The 27032-nt window shown below is 37.6% G+C and overlaps 1 protein-coding gene across 3 annotated transcripts in view; it reads left to right on the top strand.

Annotated features, from left to right (window-relative positions):
- TRIM24 (tripartite motif containing 24) overlaps positions 1-22115 on the top strand; it is a 114860-nt gene extending 92745 nt beyond the window's left edge. For all 3 annotated transcript variants that reach the window (XM_086395347.1, XM_086395346.1, XM_086395348.1), the window contains exons 10-19: positions 412-585; positions 4077-4250; positions 6921-7056; positions 9100-9172; positions 10936-11104; positions 14167-14495; positions 15257-15389; positions 16390-16464; positions 20455-20604; positions 21349-22115. In XM_086395347.1, coding sequence (XP_086251473.1) covers positions 412-585; positions 4077-4250; positions 6921-7056; positions 9100-9172; positions 10936-11104; positions 14167-14495; positions 15257-15389; positions 16390-16464; positions 20455-20604; positions 21349-21558 — 1623 coding nt within the window. In that variant the 3' untranslated portion in view covers positions 21559-22115. The remainder of the gene's footprint in view (positions 1-411; positions 586-4076; positions 4251-6920; positions 7057-9099; positions 9173-10935; positions 11105-14166; positions 14496-15256; positions 15390-16389; positions 16465-20454; positions 20605-21348) is intronic.
- The last annotated feature ends 4917 nt before the right edge of the window (positions 22116-27032 follow it).

Below are 27032 nucleotides of genomic sequence, written 5' to 3'. Positions count from 1 at the left end.
TTAAATGAGTTAACACATGTAAAGCATTTTAACTAGTACTGGACATGTGATAACTACTCAGTAACTATCAGTAATTATTATTCTATTATTTTAGATTTTAAGAGGGCAATTCTTTGCAGAAGATAGTCATCGGGGACTTAGGGAATCCCTATTTCCCAATGTGGTCTAGATTTAACTCGGATTGGAAAATCCTCTCCCAAGGGTCTTTTCCTAGTAAAACTTCCTTACTTTAAATGCTTGTTCACATTCTGGGCAGCTGTCCCCTCCCCCCATACCCTTATTGTAATATTAATAAATGATTCATCTGTGGCAGAATTGTTTTCTTTCTATAAAAGTTATAAAATAGAGTTCTCTGTAATTCGTCTTTCAGGAGCTGACTGCCACTGAATTGATACAATGTCTTTTTTCCAGCAACCTCCTCCACGTTTGATAAATTTTCAGAATCATAGCCCCAAGCCCAATGGACCAGTTCTCCCTCCTCATCATCAACAGCTAAGATACCCATCAAACCAGAATACGCCACGACAAGCAATGAAGCCCAACCCCTTGCAGATGGCTTTCTTGGCTCAACAAGCCATAAAACAGGTATGTGTGTTTACTTCTCCACAGGTGCTTGTATTTCTCTCTGCTTCCAAATCATATTGAATTTATGGATAGAGCCAATAGTGATGAAGAACAAGAGTAAGCTGTTTTCTTTTTTTTAGTAAATGTGAATTACAGTTTTTTACATACAGACCTAAAGAGAGAAAGCTAGGAGAAAGGATCTTGATGCTTTGTAATTAACAAGAAAAAAATCAAGCTACTTATACAGAAGTAAAGGCCCAGAATAATCAGTGAGTCATGGGTATGAATTTTTCAGTATTAATGTGTGTAGCTTTTAGGTGAGTATGAAAGTATTCTAACAAATACAGATGGCATACCTCAAAAGAGACCAATCAATGAATCTTCATAGTGTTTCAAGGAGACTTCTTGGAAACAAACTTAGTATCACACAGTTTGAATATGAAGTATTAAACAGTATTTATACATATATATACCTGTATATAAGACTATATTGTATTCAGTATTAAACAGGATACAGTATATATACACTTGATAAAGCTTAATATTTAAGGTTATACATTAAATTTTAGAAAGTTTAATATTTATATTCGTAATGTTTTCAGGTAATATGTTTTTTTTAGGAATTACTGTTTTAAAAAGCTAAAGTTCTCCCAGCACTTTGTCTTCTCCAAGTACTTGTGTCAGGTCTTTCCAGCTTACAACCAGCAGTTTGATTTTAGTTTAATTTTTTTTGCCAAGACCAAAATAAAGAATATGATCTTATTCCCCATAATTCTGTAACATTCATTTTAATCAAATGATTTTAAAGTAATATTCTAAAAGAACACATGCTGTGTCTTTGTGTTTTTATAATTACTTTGATATAAATTTTCTAAAATGACATTTTAATTATTTTCAATAAAATTTATACCTATCTCTCTTTCATCATTAGAGATGAGGTGAAGAGAGACCAAGCTACAGTTAGATCTTAAATTCTGATTATTTTCCTAATACTTTTGTGGCCTTGTACAAGTTTACTCTCTTAAATCTCATTTGCCCCTACTATAAAATGAGTTCGTAACTTGCAGAGTTGTGCTGAGACTTAGATGGTAGTGTGTATAACAGCACCTAGCACATTCTGGGTACTCATATTTATCTACCTCATAGCTATGTAATATGGGTTTGATCCCTGATTTGGACGATCTCACATGCGCTGGAGCAACTAGGCCTGCACACCACAACTGTTAAGCCTGTGCCCTAGAGCCCAGGAGCCACAACTACTGAGCCTCTGTATATGTAGAATTTCACTTGTTTATTTTTGGCTGTGCTGAGTCTTCATTGCTGCTCGGGCTTTTCTCTCAGTGTGGACAGAGGGCTACTATCTAACTGCAGGGCATGGGCTTCTCGTTTCAGTGGCTTCTCTTGTTGTGGAGCACAGGCTCCAGGGCAGGTGGGCTCAGTAGTTGTGGCTCCTGGGCTCTGGAGCACAGGCTTAATAGTTGTGGTGCACAGGCTTAGTTGCTCCACGGCATGTGAGATCTTCCCAAATCAGGGATCAAACCCGTGTCTCCTGCACTGGCAGGCAGATTCTTTACCACTGAGACACTAAGGAAGCCCTCTGTTTATTATTTTTAATGGATAGACACACACTCTAAGAATGTTTTTAAAAATGTTTTCTAGTCAAAAGTCTAAACATGAATAAATGAACAAACTAGGAGGAAAATATAGTGGAGAGTTTGTTTTAATAGAATCGCTTAAATTATACTGGTACAATGGAAATGCTTTCTGGTTATTAAGAAAAGGCAGTAATCTATATATGATCTTCTAAGTATATATGGGGAGAAACATCGAATTTTTGTGTGTGTGTTTTTTTTTTTTAATTTCATATACATAGAAGAAACCTGGAAAGATACACATGAACTGTAACCGTGCTTGTTCTGGGTGGGAAGAAAGGAGAGAGACAGATGGACAGATAGGTGTGAGGGGTGGTTCAGTTGACATTCATATTCACAGAGTTTTTTACTTAGTTTTTTCAGTGGAGAATATAAATTAGGTTTTTCAAAGTTAGAATATTTCTGTCACTGTCACTCTGTATTGTGTCATCCCTATATAAATGATACGGTGTTTGGGAGTTTTTTCCTTTGCGTAGTCTTAAGATACCTCTTAGTTGCTTTTTTTCTCCCCAACTATTTTATCATAAAATTTTCAAACTTAGTTGAGAGAGTTGTATAGGGGACAGATTGCTCTATTTGCTGTCTCCTTTGTTATCTGTATCCATTTATCCATTCATCCATCAGTCAAACCTTATTACTTTTGATAGGTTTTAAAATAAATTTTAGATAGCAGGTATACATACAGTTCATCTCTGTATACTATAGCATTCCTAGTTTTAATGGGTTTATCTCAGCCTGACTTCCCTGGTGGCTCAGGTAAAGCGTCTGCCTACCATGCTGGAGACCTGGGTTCGATCCCTGGGTCAGGAAGATCCTCTGGAGAAGGAAATGGCACCCCACTCCAGTACCCTTGTCTGGAAAATCCCATGGACGGAGGAGTGTGGTAGACTCCAGTCCACAGGGTCGTAAAGAGTCGGACACGACTGAGCGACTTCACTTTCACTTTGTTTATCTCAGCTTGTAACAGTTTTCTCAGATGTTGATGCTTAGTTGCCTGTTTGTATATAAGCAATGGGTGTTTTTAAAAAAACTGAAAGCTGGGATGTGGGGCTAATGTTTAATGCTGAATTTTGCTCTTGTGTGAGGGCTCCTTGGCATGTTTGTTAGATTTACTGATGTCACTATCTTTAGGTAATGGCTCAGTTCCCAAAAGATCTCTTTGTTTCATGCCTGAAATGCAGGGCCTGATGCTCGTTGAAGCTCAGCATTCAGTGTGTGTATGGTTTCTTAATTTTCATTTTCAGTGTAATACTTCTGCCTTCAACTGAGCCTGGTGCCCATGAGTCCAAAGACACTGTTTTACCTATTCTGGAAACTTAATTTCCAGTCTTCTTCTGTAGAGGTGAAAGAAGTCCTTATTATTTGGGGGTAGCTAGAGTAGGAAAGCTTAAACAGACTCTCAACGATCATCCTGTTTTTAGTTTGTCTTTAGGGTCAATGTGTTGTTTTAAAAAAAAAAAAAAAAGTTCCCTGAACTGTCATTTTAGTCTCAGGTCTATCAGGTGGGGACAGAAGGAAAGGTGTGTTTTCAGTCCTCCGTCTTTGTTTGTAGTTGCTATGTACATGTTTAGATTTCTTTTCCGATGTATATAAGCTTTCCAAGATCGGGTGCTGTGGTTTTCTGGTGTATACTGTTGTCTTCTGGGAGAAATCAGTGCTTTTTATTATTTATGTTTGGAGAGAATTACTGAAAATTATATATACCAGTGTCCTCTCTCCGTTCCATGAAAATTACAGTTGAATTCAAATAGTAGAATGTGTCTTTTACTTTGTCTTGTACCTGGAACAGGGATTAGATGGACATTTTATGTAACAGGCTTGCTGATAGGCAACCTTTCTTCTTCCTTCTTGCTACCACAGTGGCAGATCAGCAGTGGGCATGCGGCCCCCTCGACTGCCAACAGCACGTCCTCCACTCCCTCCAGCCCCACCATTACTAGTGCAGCAGGGTATGATGCAAAGGCTTTCGGCTCACCTGTGATTGATTTGAGCTCACCGGTGGGAGGTCCCTACAATCTTCCTTCTCTTCCAGATGTAAGTAAACACAAAACTTCCACTAAAGAATCTGTTTCATAAATTTTAAGTGAACTTGAATCTGGTGAAAGGCCATGGTTATGTTGGATTATAGGCTGTGTTTGTGTTTGGAAGTTGTTTTTATCCTTTAGAAATATTGTGACAGCAGGAATCATAAAAAGATTAGTATTAACACTTAAACATACTACAGAATGTCTTTCAGGGCACTGGAGTTAATGTGTTAGTAAATGAATGATTATGGTGATTAATTATGGAATGTAAGCTAGGGAAGGAGGGAAGTGAAAATATGGGAGAATTGCTGGAATGTGATTCATTAGAATAGGGTTAGAGAGCAAGGCTAACATTTAAGACGTCAGAAGAGTTGGAGACAGGTTTAATGAAAAATGATAACATTTTACTGACAAGTGCAGTATTACCTCTGATTTCTTTTTTATTTAAATTAAATACATTTACCTCTAAACTGGTTGTCAGTATGACTTTTTAATCAATCTGTTTTGGGACTTCCCTGCCAGTCCAGTGGTTAAGACTCTGCGATTCCAATGCAGGGGATGTGGGTTTGATCCATGGTCTGGGAACTAAGATACCACATGCCCTGTGGCATGGCTCAAAAATAAATTTTTTTTTTTCAAGACAGAAAATACATCATTGAAGAAACAAATCAATTACACAAGAGTTGATATTTGTTTTACCTTTTTTCATCCTACAAGCTTAGGTAATCACTTATGCAAACATGAAGAACTTTTAAGAAATCTTGTAGGATTGTGAAGGAAATCTAAAATGTTATATTATTTACTTTTTCAAATTACTGAGATGAATTCATATTTCCTAAAAGTTGAATCATTAACCTTACTGGAGTTACTTCATTTTTTAAGTAATTGTATATAATTTAGACGGGTAGAGTATATGTATTTTATTTTCATGCATAGATGATAGGAAAACTTTTATTCATTCCTATAATTTTATTTTAGCTTTTAGGATTCCTCCACAGTGTAAATAACTTTTATTATATTAAGATCTAACAAATCTAGTCAATCCAGTACTTATTGCCACAACTATTGTATTGTACTTGTATAAGTACTTGTACTTGTATAAGTACTCTGGCCACAAGTATTGTATTGGCCAAGGTAGTGCCCAAAGAATATTAAAGGAAAATAACCCCATTTACTTCCCTCCTCCCCCAATTGAAAGAGGACCCACAGAAAGTAAAATTTCCTCTACAGCCTTCAAATACAGATGACCCTTTGTGTACCAGCCTTTCTCAACTGAGATTCCTCATCTGAACCACAAAAGAAAGAAACTGCTTTGAGGGACTGTTTGCTCAGTCCTTCCAAGGTTTGTTCATAACTAGTACCATTCTGTGAGAAGACAATGGCACCCCACTCCAGTACTCTTGCCTGGAAAATCCCATGGGCGGAGGAACCTGGTGGGCTGCAGTCCATGGGGTCATTAAGAGTCGGACACGACTGAGCGACTTAGCTGCAGCAGCAGTAGCAGTACCATTCTAGATGCAGAGGCAAGAAGTAAATTCATTATATACAGCCTATGCCCTTGGAATGTAGGACTTAATTTTCTTGAAGAATCTTGATTGAGAAAGGCTGGAACTATTAAGCTGGATTTTAATCACAAAGACATTCTTAGGAAACAAATGGTATATTTAAGCATTAAAAATATTTGCATCCAAAGAGATTTAGGAGGGGGTTGGATTGGGAGTTTGAGATTAGTTCACGCAAACTGGTGTATATAGAATACACAAGCAACAAGGATTAGCAACAAAGAACTGTAGCACAGGGAACTATATTCAGTATCCTGTGATAAACCATAATCGAAAAGAATATGAATAATAATGTATATAACTGAATCACTTTTTTGTACAGCAGAAATTAGCAAAACATTGTAATTCAATTATACTTCAATAAAAAATAAAATTTAGAAAATTTTAATCTAAAGTATTAAAGTCTTGGTAGAAATTTATCAGTAGTTTGGCTTAGCAGTTAATTACTTATAAACGTGTAAAGCAAGAATCTACAGGGGATCAGATTTTTCCTACCAAACATTAATAATGTAGTTAAATGACGTTAATGTTCTCGAAATGTGTGATGTGTGGACGTGTTTCATCTATCTAGTGCGTAACAGAGCATGAGTTCTTGAAGTGTGGGCCAGGAACATGAGGGTCTGTACAACCTTTTCAGAGGCTCTACAAGGTCTTCCCTGTGTAAGACCAGATTTTCTTCATATTCTTTAGCCACAATCACACATCTGAGCAGATCGAGAAAATATATCAGATTCCAGTTGGCTGTTATAAAGCCAGACACTAAAGAAATTTTTAAAATGTGAAATGGTGCTATTTGTCTCACCAGGTTCTTTTTTAATTGGTACTTCTATTATCTTTAAATAAAATTTTAAAAATAATTTTGTTTTCACTTTTAAGGAGGTAACACACAGTATTCCTTTCTCCTGGCTCATGAATTGTGAAATAGTGTGACCTCAGTATATTTACTACGATGAAGTATTAAGAAGTATGAGAGCTTTTTTCCAAGATTGTTTATGGGGAAAATATACATCAGAACTTCTCAAAAGGATATTTGCATCTACAAAAGTTTTCTTATAAATTTAAAATAGCTTTTAACTTGCCGAGTCAGAATGCCATGAAGTAATTTCTTTTCTTACCAGATTGACTGTTCAAGTACTATTATGCTGGACAACATTGTGAGGAAAGATACTAGTACCGATCATGGCCAGCCACGACCACCCTCAAACAGAACTGTCCAGTCACCGAATTCATCAGTGCCATCTCCAGGCCTTGCAGGTAAAGTGGACTTGTAAAAATTTTTATAGTTTTTTTTTTCAGTTTTTACTTATTAATAATAAAAGGATCGGCCTCCACCTTCCCTTTGTCTCTTGGGTGATTAAAATGGATCTGTGTTTTAAGTAGTCTTTGAAATTAGTGTACTTTCAAAGTGGAAAGCAAAGATTACGCCTCTCTACATTTTCAGTTTCAACAGAACTTAGAGGCACCATAGCACACATTCCTAGGAGGAAATTGCTATTTTACTTTCTCTTTTAGACAAGTTGCCTATAGTATTGTCCCTTTTTGTGTAGAATTTGCCTAGACTTAAAATGTCTCAGTAACACTCTTTTTGTTGATTGCTCCTACCCTGGTTTGGTGTTTGTGTTTTAAGAATTTTGGACAGAACTACTTATTGCCTCCAAAAGAGAAGCCCTCTGACTAATGCTGCTACTCCCAGCTGCTAAGTCACTTCAGTCGTGTCCAACTCTGTGCGACCCCAAAGACGGCAGCCTGGTGGCTCCCCCATCCCTGGGATTCTCCAGGCAAGAACACTGGAGTGGGTTGCCATTTCCTTCTCCAACGCATGAAAATGAAAAGTGAAAAGCTACTCCCAGAGACCTTGGCAAATTAGATGCCTTAGACCAAATAAGGAAAGAGGAGACTCTCTTATGCCATTAACTAGTCCCACATAATAAAGCAGTTTTAGAATTTTAAGAAGTACTTATTTAAAACGTAAACAAACTGAAAGGAAATTGTTGACAAAAGATGGCAGAAAAACTATTTAATTATGTAGCTGCTGCTAAGTCACGTCAGTTGTGTCAGACTCTGTGTGACCCCATAGATGGCAGCCCACCAGGCTCCGGTCCCTGGGATTCTCCAAGCAACAATACTGGAGTGGGTTGCTATTTTCTTCTCCAGTGCATGAAAGTGAAAAGTGAAAGTCAAGTTGCTCAGTCGAGTCTGACCCTTCATGACTCCATGGACTGCAGCCTACCAGGCTCCTCTGTCCATGGGATTTCCCAGGCAAGAGTACTGGAGTGGGTTGCCATTGCCTTCTCCTAATTATGTAGCAAGTTCATACAAATGAATAAGAACAGCACACAGTATTACCAGAGGACCCTGCAGCGTGTGTGCTCAGTCGTGTCCGACTCTTTGTGACCCCAGGGACTGTAGCCCACCAGGTTCCTCTGTCCATGGGATTTTCCCAGCAAGAATACTGAAGTGGATTGCCATTTCCTTCTCCATGAGTAGATAACTCCCTAAAGAGGAAATAACTCTCTAAAGTGAGGGGGCGGGAGGAAGAAAGATGGGTGGTTCCATCTCACTAGTAGTCATTATGAAATCAAAAGACATGATTTCTAACTATTGAGTAAGCAAGATTTCAACAGTGAAAATACTCATTGATAAGGATGTAATGGGAGGAATGCTCTGATACATTGCTGGTGGTAATATAACTTGACACATTTCTGGAAGCCATTTTAGCACCATTACTAAAGCTAACTTTATTCAGTACTGACTCTGTGTCCAGCACAGGGCAAAGTACCTTCTACACATTGCTCCATTGTCTTCCATTAATTAGTCTCTGTGTTGATTTCTTTCTTGGACTGCTTTTATATGAGCCCTACCAACTTTTTATTGTGCTCTGCAGCTTTTGCTGGCATTAGTGTCCTCACGAAGCTCCTACCCTGCTTACTCTCATGTGGAACACTGAACAGTGTTTGGAGACATTTCTGATTCTTACACCCCTAGATGCTGTGTATGTAGAGATGCTACTGGCATCTAATAACTGGTCAAGGCCAAGGGGGCTGCTTGGCATCCTTACAATGCACATACAGCCCCCACATCAAAGAATTACCTGGCCCAAAATGTCAATAGTGCTGAGATTGAACAGCCCTGCTACTTCAGGGCACACCAGCTCTGCTGGGAGTTCAGCAACTACTTTTTGTTTTATATAATTTCATTATGTGTTTCCAGTTTCAGTGTACTACGAAGTGAGAACATTCAATAGGAATTAAATACAGATATTCATTCTATGAATGTGTCTGATCTCTTCCTCCTCAGGACCTGTTACTATGACAAGTGTACACCCGCCAATACGTTCACCTAGTGCCTCCAGCGTCGGCAGCCGAGGAAGGTAAACGGACTCAACTTACTGTCCAGTGTATAATAATTATATATTACATGTTAACGAAATCAGTTAATGGGTTAATCAATTTTGTATCTTTATCTTTAAAGATACAAAAAGATTTGTACATGTGTTGAAAATTAGAAAATACATTTGAGTTTAGCATAATAGCAAAGAAAAAGCAGAAATGATGGATGTATAACACTGCACTGTATAGGGACATGCACAAATAAAAACTTAGAGAAAACAAATAATTTTATACTAAAATTGGTGTTCTGACTTTTCTAAATACCTTGCATTGAATTTGCTTTAAAACAAATTAATTTACAGTTGTTGAAATTGTATTTTAACTTCAGTTACACACCACTCATACTGCTTGTAAATTTCTCATCAATAGTGAGCCCAATTCTTACTTTCCTAATCCTATGGAGGAAACATACTCTGAAGGGGAGACAATCAAAAGACTGACTCAAGGTTGTAAAAGTCTTACCAGACCCACTCCCACAATTTACATTTTAAGATAATGGGATTAGAACTAACAATAGAAAGATCTTACCAGACCCATTCCCACAACATACACTTCAAGATGACAGGATTAATCAGAAGGTTCTTAAGGAGAAACATGTCCTCCAGTAGGATACACTGTTGTTATATAATTATTGGTACAGTAAAAGTGAAGTCGCTCAGTCGTGTCTGACTCTCTGTGACCCCGTGGACTGTAGCCCACCAGGCTCCTCTGTCCATGGGATCTCCAGGCAAGAATACTGGAGTGGGTTGCCATTTCCTTCTCCAGGGGATCTTCCCAACCCATGGATCGAACCCAGGTCTCCCACATTGCAGGCAGACGCTTTAAACATACCCTTGAGCAAGATGAGTTGTTTTGTTGTGTAGTCATTAGCTCTGGGCTTAAAGAAAAAAAATAGTTCTAGGTGAGTGATCACACCATCTTGGTTATCTGGGTTATTAAGATCTTTTTTGTATAGTATTCTGTTCTAGTTCTGTCATCTTAAAATGTAAATTGTGGGAGTGGTTCTGGTAAGATCTTTACAACCTTGACTGAATTGAAAAAGTATACAGCTCCCTTGCTAAGACTAGTGAGGAGGCACTGTCCTTCACCCTTCTGATGTCTGTATCAGAAGCTTTCTCTATCCCTTTTTATACTGTAATAAAACTCTGCCACACACAATAAAGTTTTCTGTGACTAAGATGCAAGAATGTAGAAAAAAAAACTTTGTCTTTTTCTTTTCCTCAGGACCCCAGACTTCTTATCAACCTACCTAAGAATTAACTCTCTCATACAAATGAATTATGTCCCTAGTTAGTTCTCTTCACTCTTTGTGACAGTAAATCATTAATATGAGCCTAGAGTTCTCTTTGTCACTGACTAGAGAAGGAAATGGGAAAGACTAAAAAAAAATATGCTACTTCTAAGATAGTTCTAAGATCTGGCTGCCTAATTTTAGAACCTTAGAATATTGAAGTCAGTTTTAATTCAGGATTTATTTAAATGTATTTAGGTATCTTTCCAGGTATATAATGTAACTATTTAGGTAGGTTAACACATAGAACATTTTTTATACATAAATGAAACTATTTTGCATACAACAGATGCATTTCAGTTATGTATCATTTTTGCTGATATAACATAGCAAATCTTCACTGCCATGAAGATACAGCATTATTCCCATAAAGCTATTGTTGTACCTCTTTTTAAGATACTTAAGATAGCTTTCTTAGATTTTGTTTTCTTTCCTTTTTTCTTATATTTCTAGCTCTGGCTCTTCCAGCAAACCAGCAGGAGCTGATTCTACACACAAAGTCCCAGTGGTCATGTTGGAGCCAATTCGAATAAAACAAGAAAACAGTGGACCACCTGAAAATTACGATTTTCCTGTTGTAATAGTGAAACAAGAATCAGATGAAGAATCCAGGGCTCAAAATGTAATTATGATTGCAGTACTACTCCTACTTGAGGGATAAGATGAAAGGAACTTTTAAATAAATTGTAGGAAATAAAAGCTATTGTATTTAAAGGCAGGAAAATAGTCAACTTAGAGGTTGAAAACTTTGAGGAAATCTCTCAGTATATCAAAACAAGAGGCTTATTAAATGAGGAGGTTGGGTATTTTAAAGAGAGAATGGAGTAAACTACATGGAAGGTAATTGTCAAAGCCATACTACATGGAGATTTCTATAACTGAAGGGCAGTACTAGTGAGTGCTGAAAGTCACTCAGTCGTGTCCAACTGTTTGTGAAAGCTGCTCAGTCGTGTCCGACTCTTTGCTACCTGAGATTCTCCAGGCCAGAATACTGGAGTGGGTAGCCATTCCCTTCTCCAGGGGATCTTCCCTCCCAACCCAGGGATTGAACCAGGGTCTCCTGCCTTGCAGGCGGATTCTTTACCAACTGAGCTATCAGGGAAGCCCAACTGAAGGGCATGAGCATCTGAGTTGAAAGGGCCTAGCAAGTACCAGAACAAGTAAATGAAAAAAAATGCAAGTCATATATACCATCATCAATTTTAGAATGCCAGTATTCTAAACAGATTCTAAAAGCCTCCAGAGGAGAAAAACACCTTACATAATGAATCAGACATTTTAAATCACCAAGTCCTCCACAGACTCTCAAAGCTGGAAACCAATAGAGAAATATCAAAATTGTGAAGAAAGATATTTTGTAGGGAGAATTCTGTACCCATTCAAATGATTATGTATAAAGATGAAATAAACATTTTTAGACATGCATGCGGAGTCTCAAAAATTTAATTCCATATACTCATTCTGAGGGAGATATTTGAAAATATGCTTCATCGAAAATGAAGTAAACCCAGAAAGAGGAAGACATAGAATTCCAGAAATAGAATCTAACACAGAAGAGAAGCAAAGAAAAGAATAGTTAGTCCCCAGTTCAACAGCTCCTCTTGTATACCCTGTAGGGGGACAGAAGACTCCATCAGGGATGTGTGAAGAGGGAGAAAAAAATTTTGACAGTATTGAGAAGCATTTTATAACCCTGTTGGAGATTGTGAGAATAACTTAGAGATAGATATCTAGAAAAAGAAGCAAATGGATTAAATTTTAGAGTAAGGTAATTGACAGTGACAGATTTTATTTTCTTAGGCTCCAAAATGACTGCAGACGGTGACTGCAACCACAAAATTAAAAGACAGTTGCTCCTTGAAACTAAAGCTATAACAAACCTAGACAGTGTATTAAAAAGCAGAGACATCACTTCACTGACAAAAGGTCTGTGTAGTCAAAGCTATGGTTTTTCCAGTAGTTATGTATGGATGTGAGAGTTGGACCACAAAGAAGGCTGAGTGCCAAAGAATTGATGCTTTTGTACTGTGGTGTTGGAGAAGATTCTTGAGAGTCCCTTGGACACAAGGAGATCAAACCAGTCAATCCTAAAGGAAATCAACCCTGAATATTCATTGGAAGGACTGATGCTAAAGCTGAAGCTCCAGTACTTTGGCCACTTGATGCAAAGAGTTGATTCATTGAAAAAGACCCTGATGCTGGGAAAGATTAAGGGCAGGAAGAGAAGCAGATGACAGAGGATGGCATCACCAACTCAATGGAAATGAGTTTGAGCAAGCTCTGGGAGATAGTGAAGGTCAGGGAACCCTGGTGTGCTGCCATTCATAGAGTTGGACATGACTTAACTGACCAACAACAATTATTGACTCATAGTAAAAAACAAAAAGTTAGACAAAAGAGGAAGTGATCATAGTACATACTGTGGTTATGCAATGAACAGTATATAGTCGTAATGATATAAATAAATACCGAAATAAAAAATTTAAATAAGAACTAAATATAATCAAAATATGACCTGAACATGCATTTGACCAAAAATTGATTTTTCAGGATATTAGTACAGCAGTGATACTGACCAGTTAGAATAAATGCTGCTTATAACAGTTGTACTTGCCCCTGCCAACTAAAAAGAAATCAGTGCTTAATAAAACTATGTTAAGAAGATGGCATAAATGGTGTGTTAAGTATAAGGAGGATATGGAGAGTCAGGAAGGAAAAATCTAATCTTGCATAGTATAAAAAATATATACATGTGTAATAAAATAGAAAATGTTTAAAATTTAAATCTGGAAAATTTACAGTATAAGCGTACTCTTTAGAAATATAGAACTAACTAGCATAGAAAAAAGCTAAATAATTTGAAAATAATTACCTCCAAAGAATATTAGAATAACCACGCCCTTAACTGAATCTGCATTTTATTACTTAAGAATTTATTTTAACATTTAAAGGAAATAATAGATTTAGTTCATAATTTTAAATTTTCACCATTCTAGGCTCCAGCATAGAATTTAGGTTCACTTTAATGTTATTAATGGCACTTGGAGAGGTGAAATTACCGATAAGAATTAAAGCAGTATACCTTTCTATGAATGATAAAAAAAAAATCTACAGTAGGAATGTTTTGTGTTTGCGTATAATTTGAATTAACGTCTCCAGTAAAATGTATTTACAGTTCACATGGTTGACTTCTACATTAACCACCTATTCTGCCACTTCTGAAGCCGTCAAAAAGATTTTTCCTTTTCCTTTTATCCACACCCCCTTACTGCTGCTGATCTTCTGTTTGGAAGATGTTTTTCAGTTGAGGTCCATGTTCTTTACCATTAGGGCCAGTTAGCAGTAAACAGTCTGCTCTCCTGCAGTTTCATGGACTCATTTGAAATAACCAGGTGCTCACTCCATGGGGTCGCTGAGGGTCCGACACGACTGAGCGACTTCACTTTCACTTTTCACTTTCATGCATCGGAGAAGGAAATGGCAACCCACTCCAGTGTTCTTGCCTGGAAATCCCAGGGACGGGGGAGCCTGGTAGGCTGCCGTCTATGGGGTTGCACAGAGTCGGACACAACTGAAGTGACTTAGCAGCATGAGTAAGCAAATTGCAATCCAAAATTGCAGTAGTGCTGATAAAGAATGGCAGTTTAAGAAATCCATATACATAGTTAACTCTTTCCATTGCAGACCAACTATCCAAGAAGCATACTCACCTCCCTGCTCCTAAATAGCAGTCAGAGCTCTGCGTCCGAGGAGTCTGTGTTGAGATCAGATGCCCCTGACAGCACAGGAGATCAACCTGGACTTCACCAGGAAAACTCCTCAAATGGAAAGTCTGAGTGGCTAGATGCCTCCCAGAAGTCACCCCTTCATGCTGGGGAGACGAGGAAAGAGGATGACCCCAATGAGGACTGGTGTGCAGTTTGTCAGAATGGAGGAGAACTCCTGTGCTGTGAGAAGTGTCCCAAAGTATTCCATCTCTCTTGTCACGTGCCCACTCTGGCAAATTTTCCAAGGTAAGATGGCACTTGCTTCCCTTGCTTACCATTTTTCACTATAAATAATAACAGCAATGATATTTGATCCTGTAACACAAAACCTTTTTTTTTTAAACACAAAACCTTTATAAAAATTTAAATAGAAATCCACTTGGCATAAATTTATACGCCAAAATGTTCAGCATAGGGTTTTCCATACCCTGTCTCACATTTCCTTTGCTTCTCTCATCTCTCAAAAACCTAGTCTGTTATGTCAAGGAAAAAGACATCTGGCCCTTTAAATTATTACAAGGGAATTACCATGAAGAACAATGATTCTTATGCACAACTGTCATAATTTAGTGCATCTTATTTGCCAGGCATTTGAGTTTTATTATTTATAAATATCTTCAGTAAATTCTTAGACCTTATGAGATGATAATAATAGAGAACAACCATTGTATAATTTCAAACTTAATCATTTGGGGGGAAATGCCATTTGTGCCTCACATCAGGCATAGATTAATGTGTGTGTTTTATTTGTTTTCTTTTGTGTGTATATTTCATGCCCCCTTCACTGGACTAACACACCCCTTAGGCCCATGAACTGTATTCCTGTGGGTAAGCTCTCAGCATGGTGCCATGTACATAGGAGATAGGTGGTAAATCCTCAGTGATTAACAGTTACACCAAATAAATAATTCTGCATTACAGATGGCACGGAGCAGGGTGGGAAAGGGAGGTAGTGAGGAGAGGAGTGATGCAGCAGGAACTCAGTCAGATACTTCCTCCCCCAACAGTGGAGAGTGGATCTGCACTTTCTGCCGAGACTTATCTAAACCCGAAGTTGAATATGATTGTGATGTTCCTGTTCACAACTCAGAAAAAAGGAAAACTGAAGGCTTTGTCAAACTAACACCAATAGATAAAAGGGTAAGTTTCCAGCCTAGATTGTTAAACTTAGTTGTTTTGGTTAGACGTCCCATCATTGTAATGCAGCTGTGCCGTCATCAAAGAAGTGTATCGTCAACTTAGTACTTCCACAGAATACAAGAATCTTAAATAATGGCAGACTATAACTTTTTTAATGAAGTAAAATAGCGATGCTATATATACATTTCCTAGAAGCTTAAAATACGGTAATTGAACACGGTAGACTGTATATCCTTTATGTGGTCTGGACTTTTAAATTTAGCCTACCTTTAATAAATTTCAGTTTTATTTTCTACTACAAATATGTTTTCTTCCTTGGAATTTGTTCAGAATTGGCAGCAAAAAGATGGGTTTTTCTATTTACTCTTCCTGGAAATAACTCATTCTTTCACCCAGTGGTACTGGATTTATACCTTAAAGCCAGCTAATGTATTTAACCTTATTTATTACTAAAGAAGCTCCTTTGCTAATTTATTAAGTAGAACAATCAGTATGAAAGTTGTTGTGCAAGAGAGGGCTGAAACATGCACTACCACTGAGACATGGTGGTTACTGGGGTAGACTTGTAAGCAGAGAAATAGCAGAGTGCATGACAAAAACATCTGCATTCACAGAGGGGCCTTAGGACCCAACACCCCATGGATAGAGATCCACCTGGATCGCTTAACACCTGGATGTTTTTTATTGATTATGAGTCATTTTATTGACTGTGACTAATTCAGTATAAAAATTGCAGATAAGTGGAAATAAAAACTTCAGATAGTTTTCTAGTGATACTGTTTTTATTTCTGTAAAGACTGCTCTCATATGTTACATGCATCCCAAAATGTCAAACAGTACACTGTAGCAAATGATTGGAAAGGACATCAAAGCTCTAAGTATCACTGTTTTTTGTATTCATCTGGTTTTAATTTCCATTCTGGTACTTTTAGATCTATTAATATTGCTACTAAAAATTAGTTGTGACTTCATTATTTTTTATTTATTTATTTATGCTTAGAAGTGTGAACGCCTACTTTTATTTCTTTACTGCCATGAAATGAGCCTGGCTTTTCAAGACCCAGTTCCTCTGACCGTAAGTATTAATGGTGCATTAAAGTATTAAAATGCATTTTTGTACAGTGGGATGGTTTTTCTGAAACTTGATTTATGAGAATCTAGTTTCTGTACCATTTTTCAACAGTAAATTTCTTACATTAATCAAAATCTTAAAACTTACTGCATTGTTGTTGTTTAGTCACTCCCCTTGCTCTTTTGCCCATGGGATTCCTCCAACAAGAATACTGGAGTGGCTTGCCATTTCCTTCTCCAGGAGATCGTCCCAACCGAGGGATCAAGCACGCATCCCCTGTATTGGCAGGCAGATGCTTTACCACTGAGCCACCTTGGAAGCCCTGTTAATACATACTGAATGCTTTAATCTTGACTACATTGTATGTTAACTGCTCAAAAACTTCTGTTCTTTTTTCATGTATTCTTTCTTTCATGCATTTTACTTACTATTCTCTGGGATGATTTAAATCAATTGTTTCTCTCAGGAGTTTTAGGTATATATATCCTAAAGCTATTGGGAAAGAAACTTTTCATTTCAGGTAAAGACACCCCATGCCCACCCCCCATCTCTGTACACATTTTGATTTATAGGTGCAGACTTCAAGTAATAAGTTCAGTTCAGTCGCTAGGTCATGTCTGACTCTTTGCAGCCCCACAGACCGCAGCAACGCCAAGCCACCCTGTCCATAACCAACTGCCGGAGTCTACCCAAACCCATGTCCATTGAGTCGGTGATGCCATCCAACCATCTCATGCTCTGTCGTCCCTTCTCCTCCTGCCCTCAATCTTTCACAGCATCAGGGTCTTTTCAAATGAGCCAGCTCTTCGTATCAGGTGGCCAAAGTGTTGGAGTTTCAGCTTTAGCATTAGTCCTTCCAATGAACACCCAGGACTGATCTCCTTTAGGATGGACTGGTTGGATCTCCTTGCAGTCCAAGGGACTCTCAAGAGTCTTCTCCAACACCACAGTTCAAAAGCATCAATTCTTCAGCGCTCAGCTTTTCTTATAGTCCAACTCTCGCATCCATACATAACTACTGGAAAAACCATAACCTTGACTAGACGGACCATTGTTGGCAAAGTAGTGTCTCTGCTTTATTATGCTGTCTAGTTTGGTCATAACTTTCCTTCCAAGGAATAAGCGTCTTTTAATTTCATGGCTGCAAAAAACATCTGCAGTGATTTTGGAGCCCCCAAAAATAAAGGCAGCCACTGTTTCCACTGTTTCTCCATCTATTTGCCATGAAGTGACGGGACCGGATACCATGATCTTCGTTTTCTGAATGTTGAGCTTTAAGCCAACTTTTTCATTCTCCTCTTTCACTTTCATCAAGAGGCTCTTTAGTTCTTCTTCACTTTCTGCCATAAGGGTGGTGTCATCTGCATATCTGAGGTGACTGATATTTCTCCCCATCTTGATTCCAGCTTGTGCTTCCTTCAGCCCAGCATTTCCCATGGTGTACTCTGCAGGGTGACAATATACAGCTTTGACTTACTTCTTTTCATATTTGGAACCAGTCTGTTGTTCCATGTCCACTTCTAACTGTTGCTTCCTGACCTGCATACAGGTTTCTCAAGAGGCAGGTCAGGTGGTCTGGTATTCCCATCTCTTTCAGAATTTTCCACAGTTTATTGTGATCCACAGAGTCAAAGGCTTTGGCATAGTCAATAAAGCAGAAATAGATGTGTTTCTGGAATTCTCTTGCTTTTTCGATGATCCAGCAGATGTCAGCAATTTCATCTCTGGTTCCTCTGCCTTTTCTAAATCCAGCTTGAACATCTGGAAGTTCACAGTTCACGTATTGCTGAAGCCTGACTTGGAGAATTTTGAGCGTTACTTTACTAGCATGTGAGATAAGTACAATTGTGCGATTAGTTTGAGCATTCTTTGGCATTGCCTTTCTTAGGGATTAGAATGAAAACTGACCTCTTCTAGTCCTGTGGCCACTGCTGAGTTTTCCAAATTTGCTGACATATTGAGTGCAGCACTTTCACAGCATCATCTTTCAGGATTTGAAATAGCTCAACTGGAATTCCATCACCTGCACTACCTTTGTTCATAGTGATGCTTCCTAAGGCCCACTTGACTTCACATTCCAGGATGTCTGGCTCTAGGTGAGTGATCACACCATCGTGATTATCTGGGTCATGAAGATCTTTTTCCTACAGTTCTTCTGTGTATTCTTGCCACCTCTTCTTAATATCTTCTGCTTCTGTTAGGTCCATACTATTTCTGTCCTTTATCGAGCCCATCTTTGCATGAAATGTTCCCTTGGTCTCTCATTTTCTTGAAGAGATCTCTAGTCTTTCCCATTCTATTGTTTTCCTCTATTTCTTTGCATTGATCACTGAGGAAGGCTTTCTTATCTCTCCTTGCTATTCTTTGGAACTCTGCATTCAAATGGGTATATCTTAAGAAGTAGACATTAACAATAGAGGAGGAGGTGTGTGTATGCTTACCATTGACTTCAAAAGCTTCATATTTCAAGTTTGATGTGACTTTAGTGCATTATGGGCTTCCCTAGTGGCTCAGCTGGTAAAGAATCCACCTGCATTGTGCGTGATCTGGGTTCAATCCCTGAGTTGGGAAGATCCCCTGGAGAAGAGAAAGGCTACCCACTCCAGTATTCTGGCTGGAGAATCCCATGGACTGTATAGTCCACGGGGTTGCAAAGAGTCAGATAGGACTGTGCAACCTTCAGTTTCACTTTCACTTAGTTCGTTATTGTAAGGTGTTGGACCTGCTACTCAAAATGTGTTCTATTCTCTGATGTCTGAATTTCCTTTAAAAAGCTAATAGATTTGTTAAAAATTTTTTTAAATGAATGCAACATTAGAAAAGAAAACTAGCCAAGTAACACTGAGCAGAGAAGCAATTCCCTTGTAAACAAGTTTGGAGAAGTTAAGATCGGAAAAAGAAATGCAGTTGACTCTTAGAACAACACAGAGGTTGAGGGCACCAACTTTCTGCACAGTGGAGTCTTCATGTGACTTTACAGTCAGCCTTCTGTATCTACAGCATCAATCAATCACAGATTTTGTCGTATTGCTGTATGAATTTCATGGGAAAAAATCTGTGTATAAGTGTACCTGCACAGTTCGGGGGTCCACTATAGTCTTTGGGGTGGAAAGCCCTTTGTGCCCAAAAGAAGCAGGGCAAAAATATGCCAATAAAAAGTTAATTCACTTAAAAATGTGACCTAGAATTTGGTGCTTTTTCTACTGTTGGCCTACTGTTACATTTGGCATGAATAACAGCAACAGCAAAATAGGCCCCCTTAATATATATTTTGCATGTTATTTTGCATGCCTGTTTTGCATGTTATTCATTTACGACAGAGGATGAGATGGCTGGATGGCATCACTGACTCGATGGACGTGAGTCTGAGTGAACTCCAGGAGTTGGTGATGGACAGGGAGGCCTGGTGTGCTGCAATTCATGGGGTCACAAAGAGTTGGACACAACTGAGCGACTGAACTGAACTGAACTGAATATATATTATCTTATTTCGTCTTTACAAAATCCTATGAGAATGGTAGAATTATTTCTGTTTGAAACTTGACGAAACAGGTTCGGTGAAATGACTGAACCCAGTATCTTACCCAGGAGAGTGTTATTGAGTAGCAGAACTGCGGTTCAAACCCAGATTCAGAGCCCACTTGCTATAACATATGCAGCAAAAAACATGTCAAATCTTACTAGAAGTAATATTTCTTCTAATGATTGCCTTTTTGTTTAATAATGAAAAAAGAATAGTAAGAGGGGAAATGTAGTAGGTTTTTTTCATTAAAAATAACTGATGAAAATTTTTGATAAAAGTGACACAAAACATTTACTGATGTCTGGAAACATGTAGGTGCTTGCAAATTTTGCTGAATATATTTCCTTATCAGTGACAAAATAGAACTGAGAAAAGCAGTAAGGATGATCTGAATTATGCACTACTTCTTATAGAATTTATATGGGACCAGGTAGAATTTATTTATTATAGCATCACATTTCTTTTGAAAGGTGCCTGATTATTACAAAATAATTAAAAATCCAATGGACTTGTCAACCATCAAGAAAAGACTACAAGAAGATTATTGCATGTATACAAAGCCTGAAGATTTTGTAGCTGATTTTAGATTGATCTTTCAAAACTGTGCTGAATTCAATGAGGTGAGAAGGGGGTGGAAATAGCAATGTGAAAGTAATGTTAAACCAAACACCTTACCAACAAAGGAGGAGATGAAGATATCTATCTCTGGTAGCATAAATTTTCAAAAGTTCGAGTCTATGTCAAGGAATGAAGAGAGGTCATTAGGAAAACGTTATCCACATGTATAGTCAAAGGTTTATTATATGGTGAGTGGAAATGCAAATTACTGTTGACAACTTAAAAACAGTTTAGAAAATATTTTTTATCTAACCTAGAAGCATTCTTTGTCATTCTCACCTTTATTTCTTGAAATATAGCATTTCCAGACTTTAGTCTTTGTGATATTGAAATATTAAGAATGTGGTTTAAATAATTCTTAAGAGTTTTCTCAAAAACTTTATCATCTAAACATCTATCAAACTTAAAGCTTTTTGATGATAGTTTGTCCTTTGGATCAGTTACTCATTCAGAGGTAGATATTATGTTTGTTCTAAAAAACACCTGTTACTGGATTCTGATTACAGCATCTCTTTCATATCTTTCTGGTAATCTAGATGAGTCAATGCCTTTATTTACTTCTTATCTGCTCTTCTCTAGACTTTTTCTTGCCCTGGGCTATTATTTACTTTACATCAAAGCTTTAAGTAAACATTTCTTTTGAAACAATCCACTGATATTCATAATCTTGAGGTAAAAAGGAGCAAAATATAAGAAATCTACTTTTATTGACTAAACATTTCTTTAATTCATATTTTTTTCAACAGCCTGATTCAGAAGTAGCCAATGCTGGTATAAAACTTGAAAGCTATTTTGAAGAACTTCTGAAGAATCTTTATCCAGAAAAAAGGTTTCCTAAACTAGAATTCAGGAATGACTCAGAAGATAATAAATTTAGTGATGACTCAGATGATGACTTTGTACAGCCCCGGAAGAAACGCCTCAAGAGCATAGAGGAACGCCAGTTGCTTAAATAAGCACACTTGCCTGTGCTGGTTTTTAGATTTTTGTTTGTTTTCTAAATACATTTTGCCATTAATTTAACATCATTACCAAGAAGAGTTTGTGACCATCTTAAGTTTTCAATGTTTACTAGACTCTAATTTCCTTAATAACCCATTTCTTTTAACCTTATTAAGAAAGAAAGGAAAAGAGGGAGGAAGGAAGGAGAAAGGAAGAAAGAAGCATCAACAACAAAATAAAAAGACATTCTTCCCACTTCCTGGATTTCAAACTGCAGTCCCGAGTGACAGCTACTATAGAAAGGACTTTGTATGAACTCTAAGTTGAAAATTTAATGTGGTCTGGATGTGTGCATTAATCCATTTTTAGAATATACCACTACTCAATTATGGACCAACATGAGTTAGGTGTACTGCATGTAAGTACAGTACTCCATGAATGTCAGTGGTAATGAGTTCTATCCTAGAATGCCCACTGGTGCACCAAGAAAGTAGACTAGATGCTGTTTAAGAAGGTGCCTAATAGCATATCATGTAAAATGGCAACTGTATTAAAGAAAAAGGAAAACAAATGTTTGATTTTTTTTTTTTTTCTTATCTATAGAGGTGTTTGATATAGCAGGTTTTCAAGACCATCTTTCATACGTTTCTAAAACCTCTCCTTCTTCCACCAGGGAAGGAAGTAAGTGTACTTGTTTGGTTTTGCTGTGTGTCTGTATGTGGACTGGTGTTTGCATTTTAACTGTGCAGATGACCCTTTTATAACAAGACTCATTGTCTGCAGTATGGCTTTTAGTGGAGCCATCCAGAATATGAAATACAGCAGTGTGTGCCATATTTGATGTAAAGATTCTTCAACTTATACCCTTTGGGGCATTAAATACAAATTCCCCTGAAAGGGACCAGTTTTTGTGGTTTTCTTCTGTCTTTATAAATTGGAATGAAAGTCTTTTGTGGAATTTAGAAGCAGGCAGTTAGAGGGAATTAGTGAAATTTAAATTTTTTCTAAAGCATCTATTTTTCAGAATCAGAACCTCAAATTGATTCTTTCTGACTTAATCTGGGCTTCATTTTCATTCTCTTGATGGAGAGATATAGAAAACCTACCTTCTGAGGGCAAGCATATTCTTCCTGGGTCAGCCTTGGCTAGTTTAATTGACTTTCATGTATTCCTTTTACTTGTTGTTCAGTATCAAGGAAGGTAACTAGATTAAGATAGAAGAAAATTGTTGTGCCATTTCCTAATCTAACGTTTGACAGAATACATGAAATTTTTTAGTTTGCCGAAGTAAACCTTTATTTATTAAACATCAGTTGGCTGAGGATATTTTCCTCTTAGGCCAGAAGAATAAAAATACATCTGACTTGACAGAATTTTATCCTTTGGATGGTGTCAGGTCCCATGAATTAAACCTAGAGGACTTACTTTTATCCACATGGCATTATTTCTTCAAATGGATAATTTGAAAATGCCTTGTGGCTAAGTCATTGGGTTTTCAGGTACTGCTGAAGATAAAATGAGAAAATACTGATTATTTATTGGCAAGAGCATCTCACTTTGTGTAGACTTCAGTTTAGTCCATAAGTCAATTATGTATTAAAGGTTAAGAAACCGTAATTCACTTTTCCAAATACGTGTTTCAGGGAAGTTGTTGTTGTTGTATGGTTTTGAGTATGTATTTGGCATTTATTCTCCAAAGACGAACAGATTTTGGTAATAGTGCATTTACCACTTGATTGTCTTCTTTTGCTCCAGCGTCTTTAACACAGCAGCCATGGAGCTTTTGCTAATCTGTTTATTGTTTTTATGTTAGAATACTTAGGACATTTTCTTCTTCCACATTTGTCTCCTTAGTTAAAAGGGAGGCACTGCAGATAAATTTTAAGATGATCAAAAAGGGAAGTAGCACTTAAGAGTGAAAATTTATAATTTCCTAAATGCATCTGAGCCAGAATGTCTACTAATGTACCCAGAATTTTCACTGTTATATTCAGTGCCATATGAATCTTTTAAAACGATATTTTTCTTTCACCTTTATATATACACATACATACATAGTTGAATGAGAGGCACTTGACAACCACATATATTAGAAGAGTTTCTCTCTCCAAATAGCATTTTCTTAATAGTCTTTAAAGTCCTCTGACGTATGTGTCCAGGAGGATCCCAGCAGATCCCAGCAAAGTAGTCCTTAAATTATAATAGAAATAAGCTATCAGAAGAGCCTGACTATACCTCATGCCCACTTGGAGAGCATTCCTTTCAAAAGGTCAGTGCAACTCAAGCAACCTTGACCTAAACTTTGAAAACTCCAGTTTTTACCTCTGGTCAAAAACTCCTGGAGATTGCCCTCTAGATTTAGAACCAAGAGCCTCATGTCATATCTGCAGGACTCCCAATGCTGAAGGGGGATCATACGATGAACAGGCCATGTGGCACTTAGAACTGACTCAGTCCAGCTCATCAAAAGTTTTCCCAGGTGCCAAGCATCTGTTCTTTCCCATCAATAAGAAAACCCAATACACAGTCAGTGACTTACAAGGATAATGCATACCATGATAGTGAAAGTGAAGTCCTGTCTGACTCTTGGCGACCCCGTGGACTGTAGCCCACCAGGCTCCTCTGTCCATGGGATTCTCCAGGCAAGAATACTAGAATGGGCTGCCATTTCCTTCTCCAGTATTAAATTCCAAATACTATCTGGCAATACAGTTATCTTGCCCTTTGAATTAACAGGCCCTGCTTTTCTTTTCTGAATTGAAGGGTAGGAAATTGGAAGGTCCTAGAAGGAAAATGTCCTCTTTTGGTAGCTTTACTTTTTTTTCCAAGCTAAAGAATTGGCTCCGCATTTTAGTACTACACAGTAGTGTAGACATAACACAATTTAGGACTGCTTCCAAAAAGAATTCACAAAGGGTGAGTATATGAATTTGCATTTCAGTTTTCTCTTGCTGTTAACACTGCTTAAACTTTTAAATTTAGTTTACATGGAGAGACTAGTTAGACAATGAAAGGAGGAGCTAACTCCTTTTGATCTACAGATGAACGTGAATCCCAGCAGTAGGTTGCTTCACGGGAGCAAAAGGTTTTTAAATTTAAATAGAAGATGTACTTATTTTCTTTTCATCTGTATCTGTTATGAATGAGAGAAATTGAGTGATCTGATTGGCCATTAAAATTATGGACATAACCATGAGTTCAACCATCTAATTGCTTGTTGAAATAGAAGGTGAAAGTCGCTCAATCGTGTCCAGCTCTTTGCAACCCCATGGATTATACAGTCCATGGAATTCTCCAGGCCAGAATACTGGAGTGGGTAGCCTTTCCCTTCTCCAGGGAATCTTTAGAAACCCTCCTTTAAAATAACCATGCACATATTTTAAAAAATTTTTTATATCATGTAAGTTAAGAATTCATGTCTCTCTATGTGTATATTATCCCTTCATCTTGGATGTGAATTAACTAAAATTCACATCCTGATGGCTCATATTCTTGAAAGAGAATAATGCTAACCAATCAGATCACAGTTTCTCTCCCCATGAAGGTTTTGCTTATTGTGAAGGATATCTGAGGCAGTAGTCTTTGTTGTTGTTTTTAATTTGGGAGAGTCAACTGGTGCTTTGATTTTAATAAAAATCAGCTTTGATGAATTTTTACTGTGAGTATTTTACCACAACAAGGACTTTTTAATGGAAAAATCACTGTTTGTCATTCAGTAGAACATTAACTAGTGTGGGTCTCCTTTGTGTCCCTTGTATATTCCTCTATAAAATCGGTCCATTTAGGGACAAGCTGTGCATGCTAAGTCACTTCACTCATATCCAACTCTTTGCAGCCCTGTGGACCATAGCTGCTAGTCCATAAATAATAGGAAGACTTTTAAACAAACAAAAACAAAACTCTAACACAGGGATTTCACCAACCTTAAAAGATAAGCAAAAAATTAATTTGGCAAATAGGAAGGAAGAGGAGGGTGTCAGTGAGCCATTAAGGGCCATGCTTTGGCAATGATGCTGGTTCTCTAGTCATTGAAAGCATTTACTGCTGAGGGTGTATGTTAAGAAAGCTCAAGATATAATAAGTCCCAAATAAAGGCATTGACATTCATATTACAGGAGGATTTTTTGGCCACTGTAAACTGTGCTTTGAAGAGATTTTAAAAAATCAAATTCTCTTCTATACATAAAACTATAGATCCAGACATTCAACCTTTTATTGCATAAAGCAAAATATGCTTGTACAGAGACTAGAGTTATGTTACTATTGTTAATACCTCAACTAATACTGTCTTAATGGACTGTGAAACCAATCCAAAAAAGTTTTTACAAAGAAATGACTTGACGTTTGTTGACTTCCATTTCTACTAGTACCTGAAACAATTAAGGTAAGCAATATTTATCAGTTTATAAAAGATTTCTGAAATTCAGTATTTGAATTAAAATTATGTTGATAGGGTTTGCTATAGACTAATGTCTTCTAGGAACCTTGAGTACTAGACAGTTCTAGACAACATTGTGTAGTATCTTAAGCTTGGATACTGCCACATTGAAAGTTCCTGAAAGCCTTAGGAAGGTGCTTAAGTATCAGTTTTGTCAGTGGTTTTCAGTCACTGCTATTCTTTAAGTAGTATTTACTGCTAAGGTCAGAGTTAGGGTTTTGAGTTACGGTTTGTCATGGGTTGTTTTTCTTTTTTTTTGGCTGCCTCAGGTCTTAGTCATGATGCACAGGCTCTCAAATTGTGGCGTGCGGGCTTAATTGCCCTAGTTGTGGAATATTCCCCAACCAGGGATCAAACCCACGTTCCCTGCATTGGCAGGTGGAGTCTTAACCACTGAACCACTAAGGGTTATTTGGCTAACCCTACATGTGTAGCCAAGACATATTTGCATCAAAAATATTTTGGCCTAAAATTTTCTGGTAACTAGACTAAGGTCTACAAACTATTTAAAAGTATTAAAGATGACAATTTAGGTAATCCAAACAAACTTTTATTCAACACTTCATGAAGAAGGCAGTGGTTCAGAGAACAACAAAATGGGATGGAAGGCAGGAAGTTTTATGGGGTAAAGAACCAGAAAATTAGTACAGAGTCCAGAAATTGCTTGGCATTTGGTGATTGGCTGCTGGATATATGGCACGTCTGGTCAAGTAGAGCATTTACTGGGAAATGAAAGTTACTAAGTTTCGGTTTGTGTACGTAGCACCCCCACCGGAAGTGGCTTGATGTTGGGCCTAGAGTAGGCCTGGTACCACCTTTGGATCATTCTCTTGACCAGTTGAGAGTTTCAATTAAAAATATCAGTCCTAGTACGATTTTCAGTTACTATTTCCACTTTGGGTCTTAGTGTAATGTTCAGAAGAGATATCAGGCTTGTATTCTTGGAACTGGTTATGTTCTATTCTCTTTGGTCGTTTTGGTCAGAGAGTCATTAGCTGGTCAGTGGCTACCCCACACGCTGTGTACCCACTTTAGTGAGTACACAGCCTA

The sequence above is a fragment of the Bos grunniens genome, chromosome 4 (genome assembly GCF_055505025.1).
Source record: "Bos grunniens cultivar Pamir isolate PY7600 chromosome 4, Bosgru_T2T1.0, whole genome shotgun sequence".
Classification (NCBI taxonomy): Eukaryota; Metazoa; Chordata; class Mammalia; order Artiodactyla; family Bovidae; genus Bos; species Bos grunniens.
The sequence above is the reverse complement of the archived record's forward strand: the minus strand, read 5'-3'. Positions and strand labels throughout refer to the sequence as shown.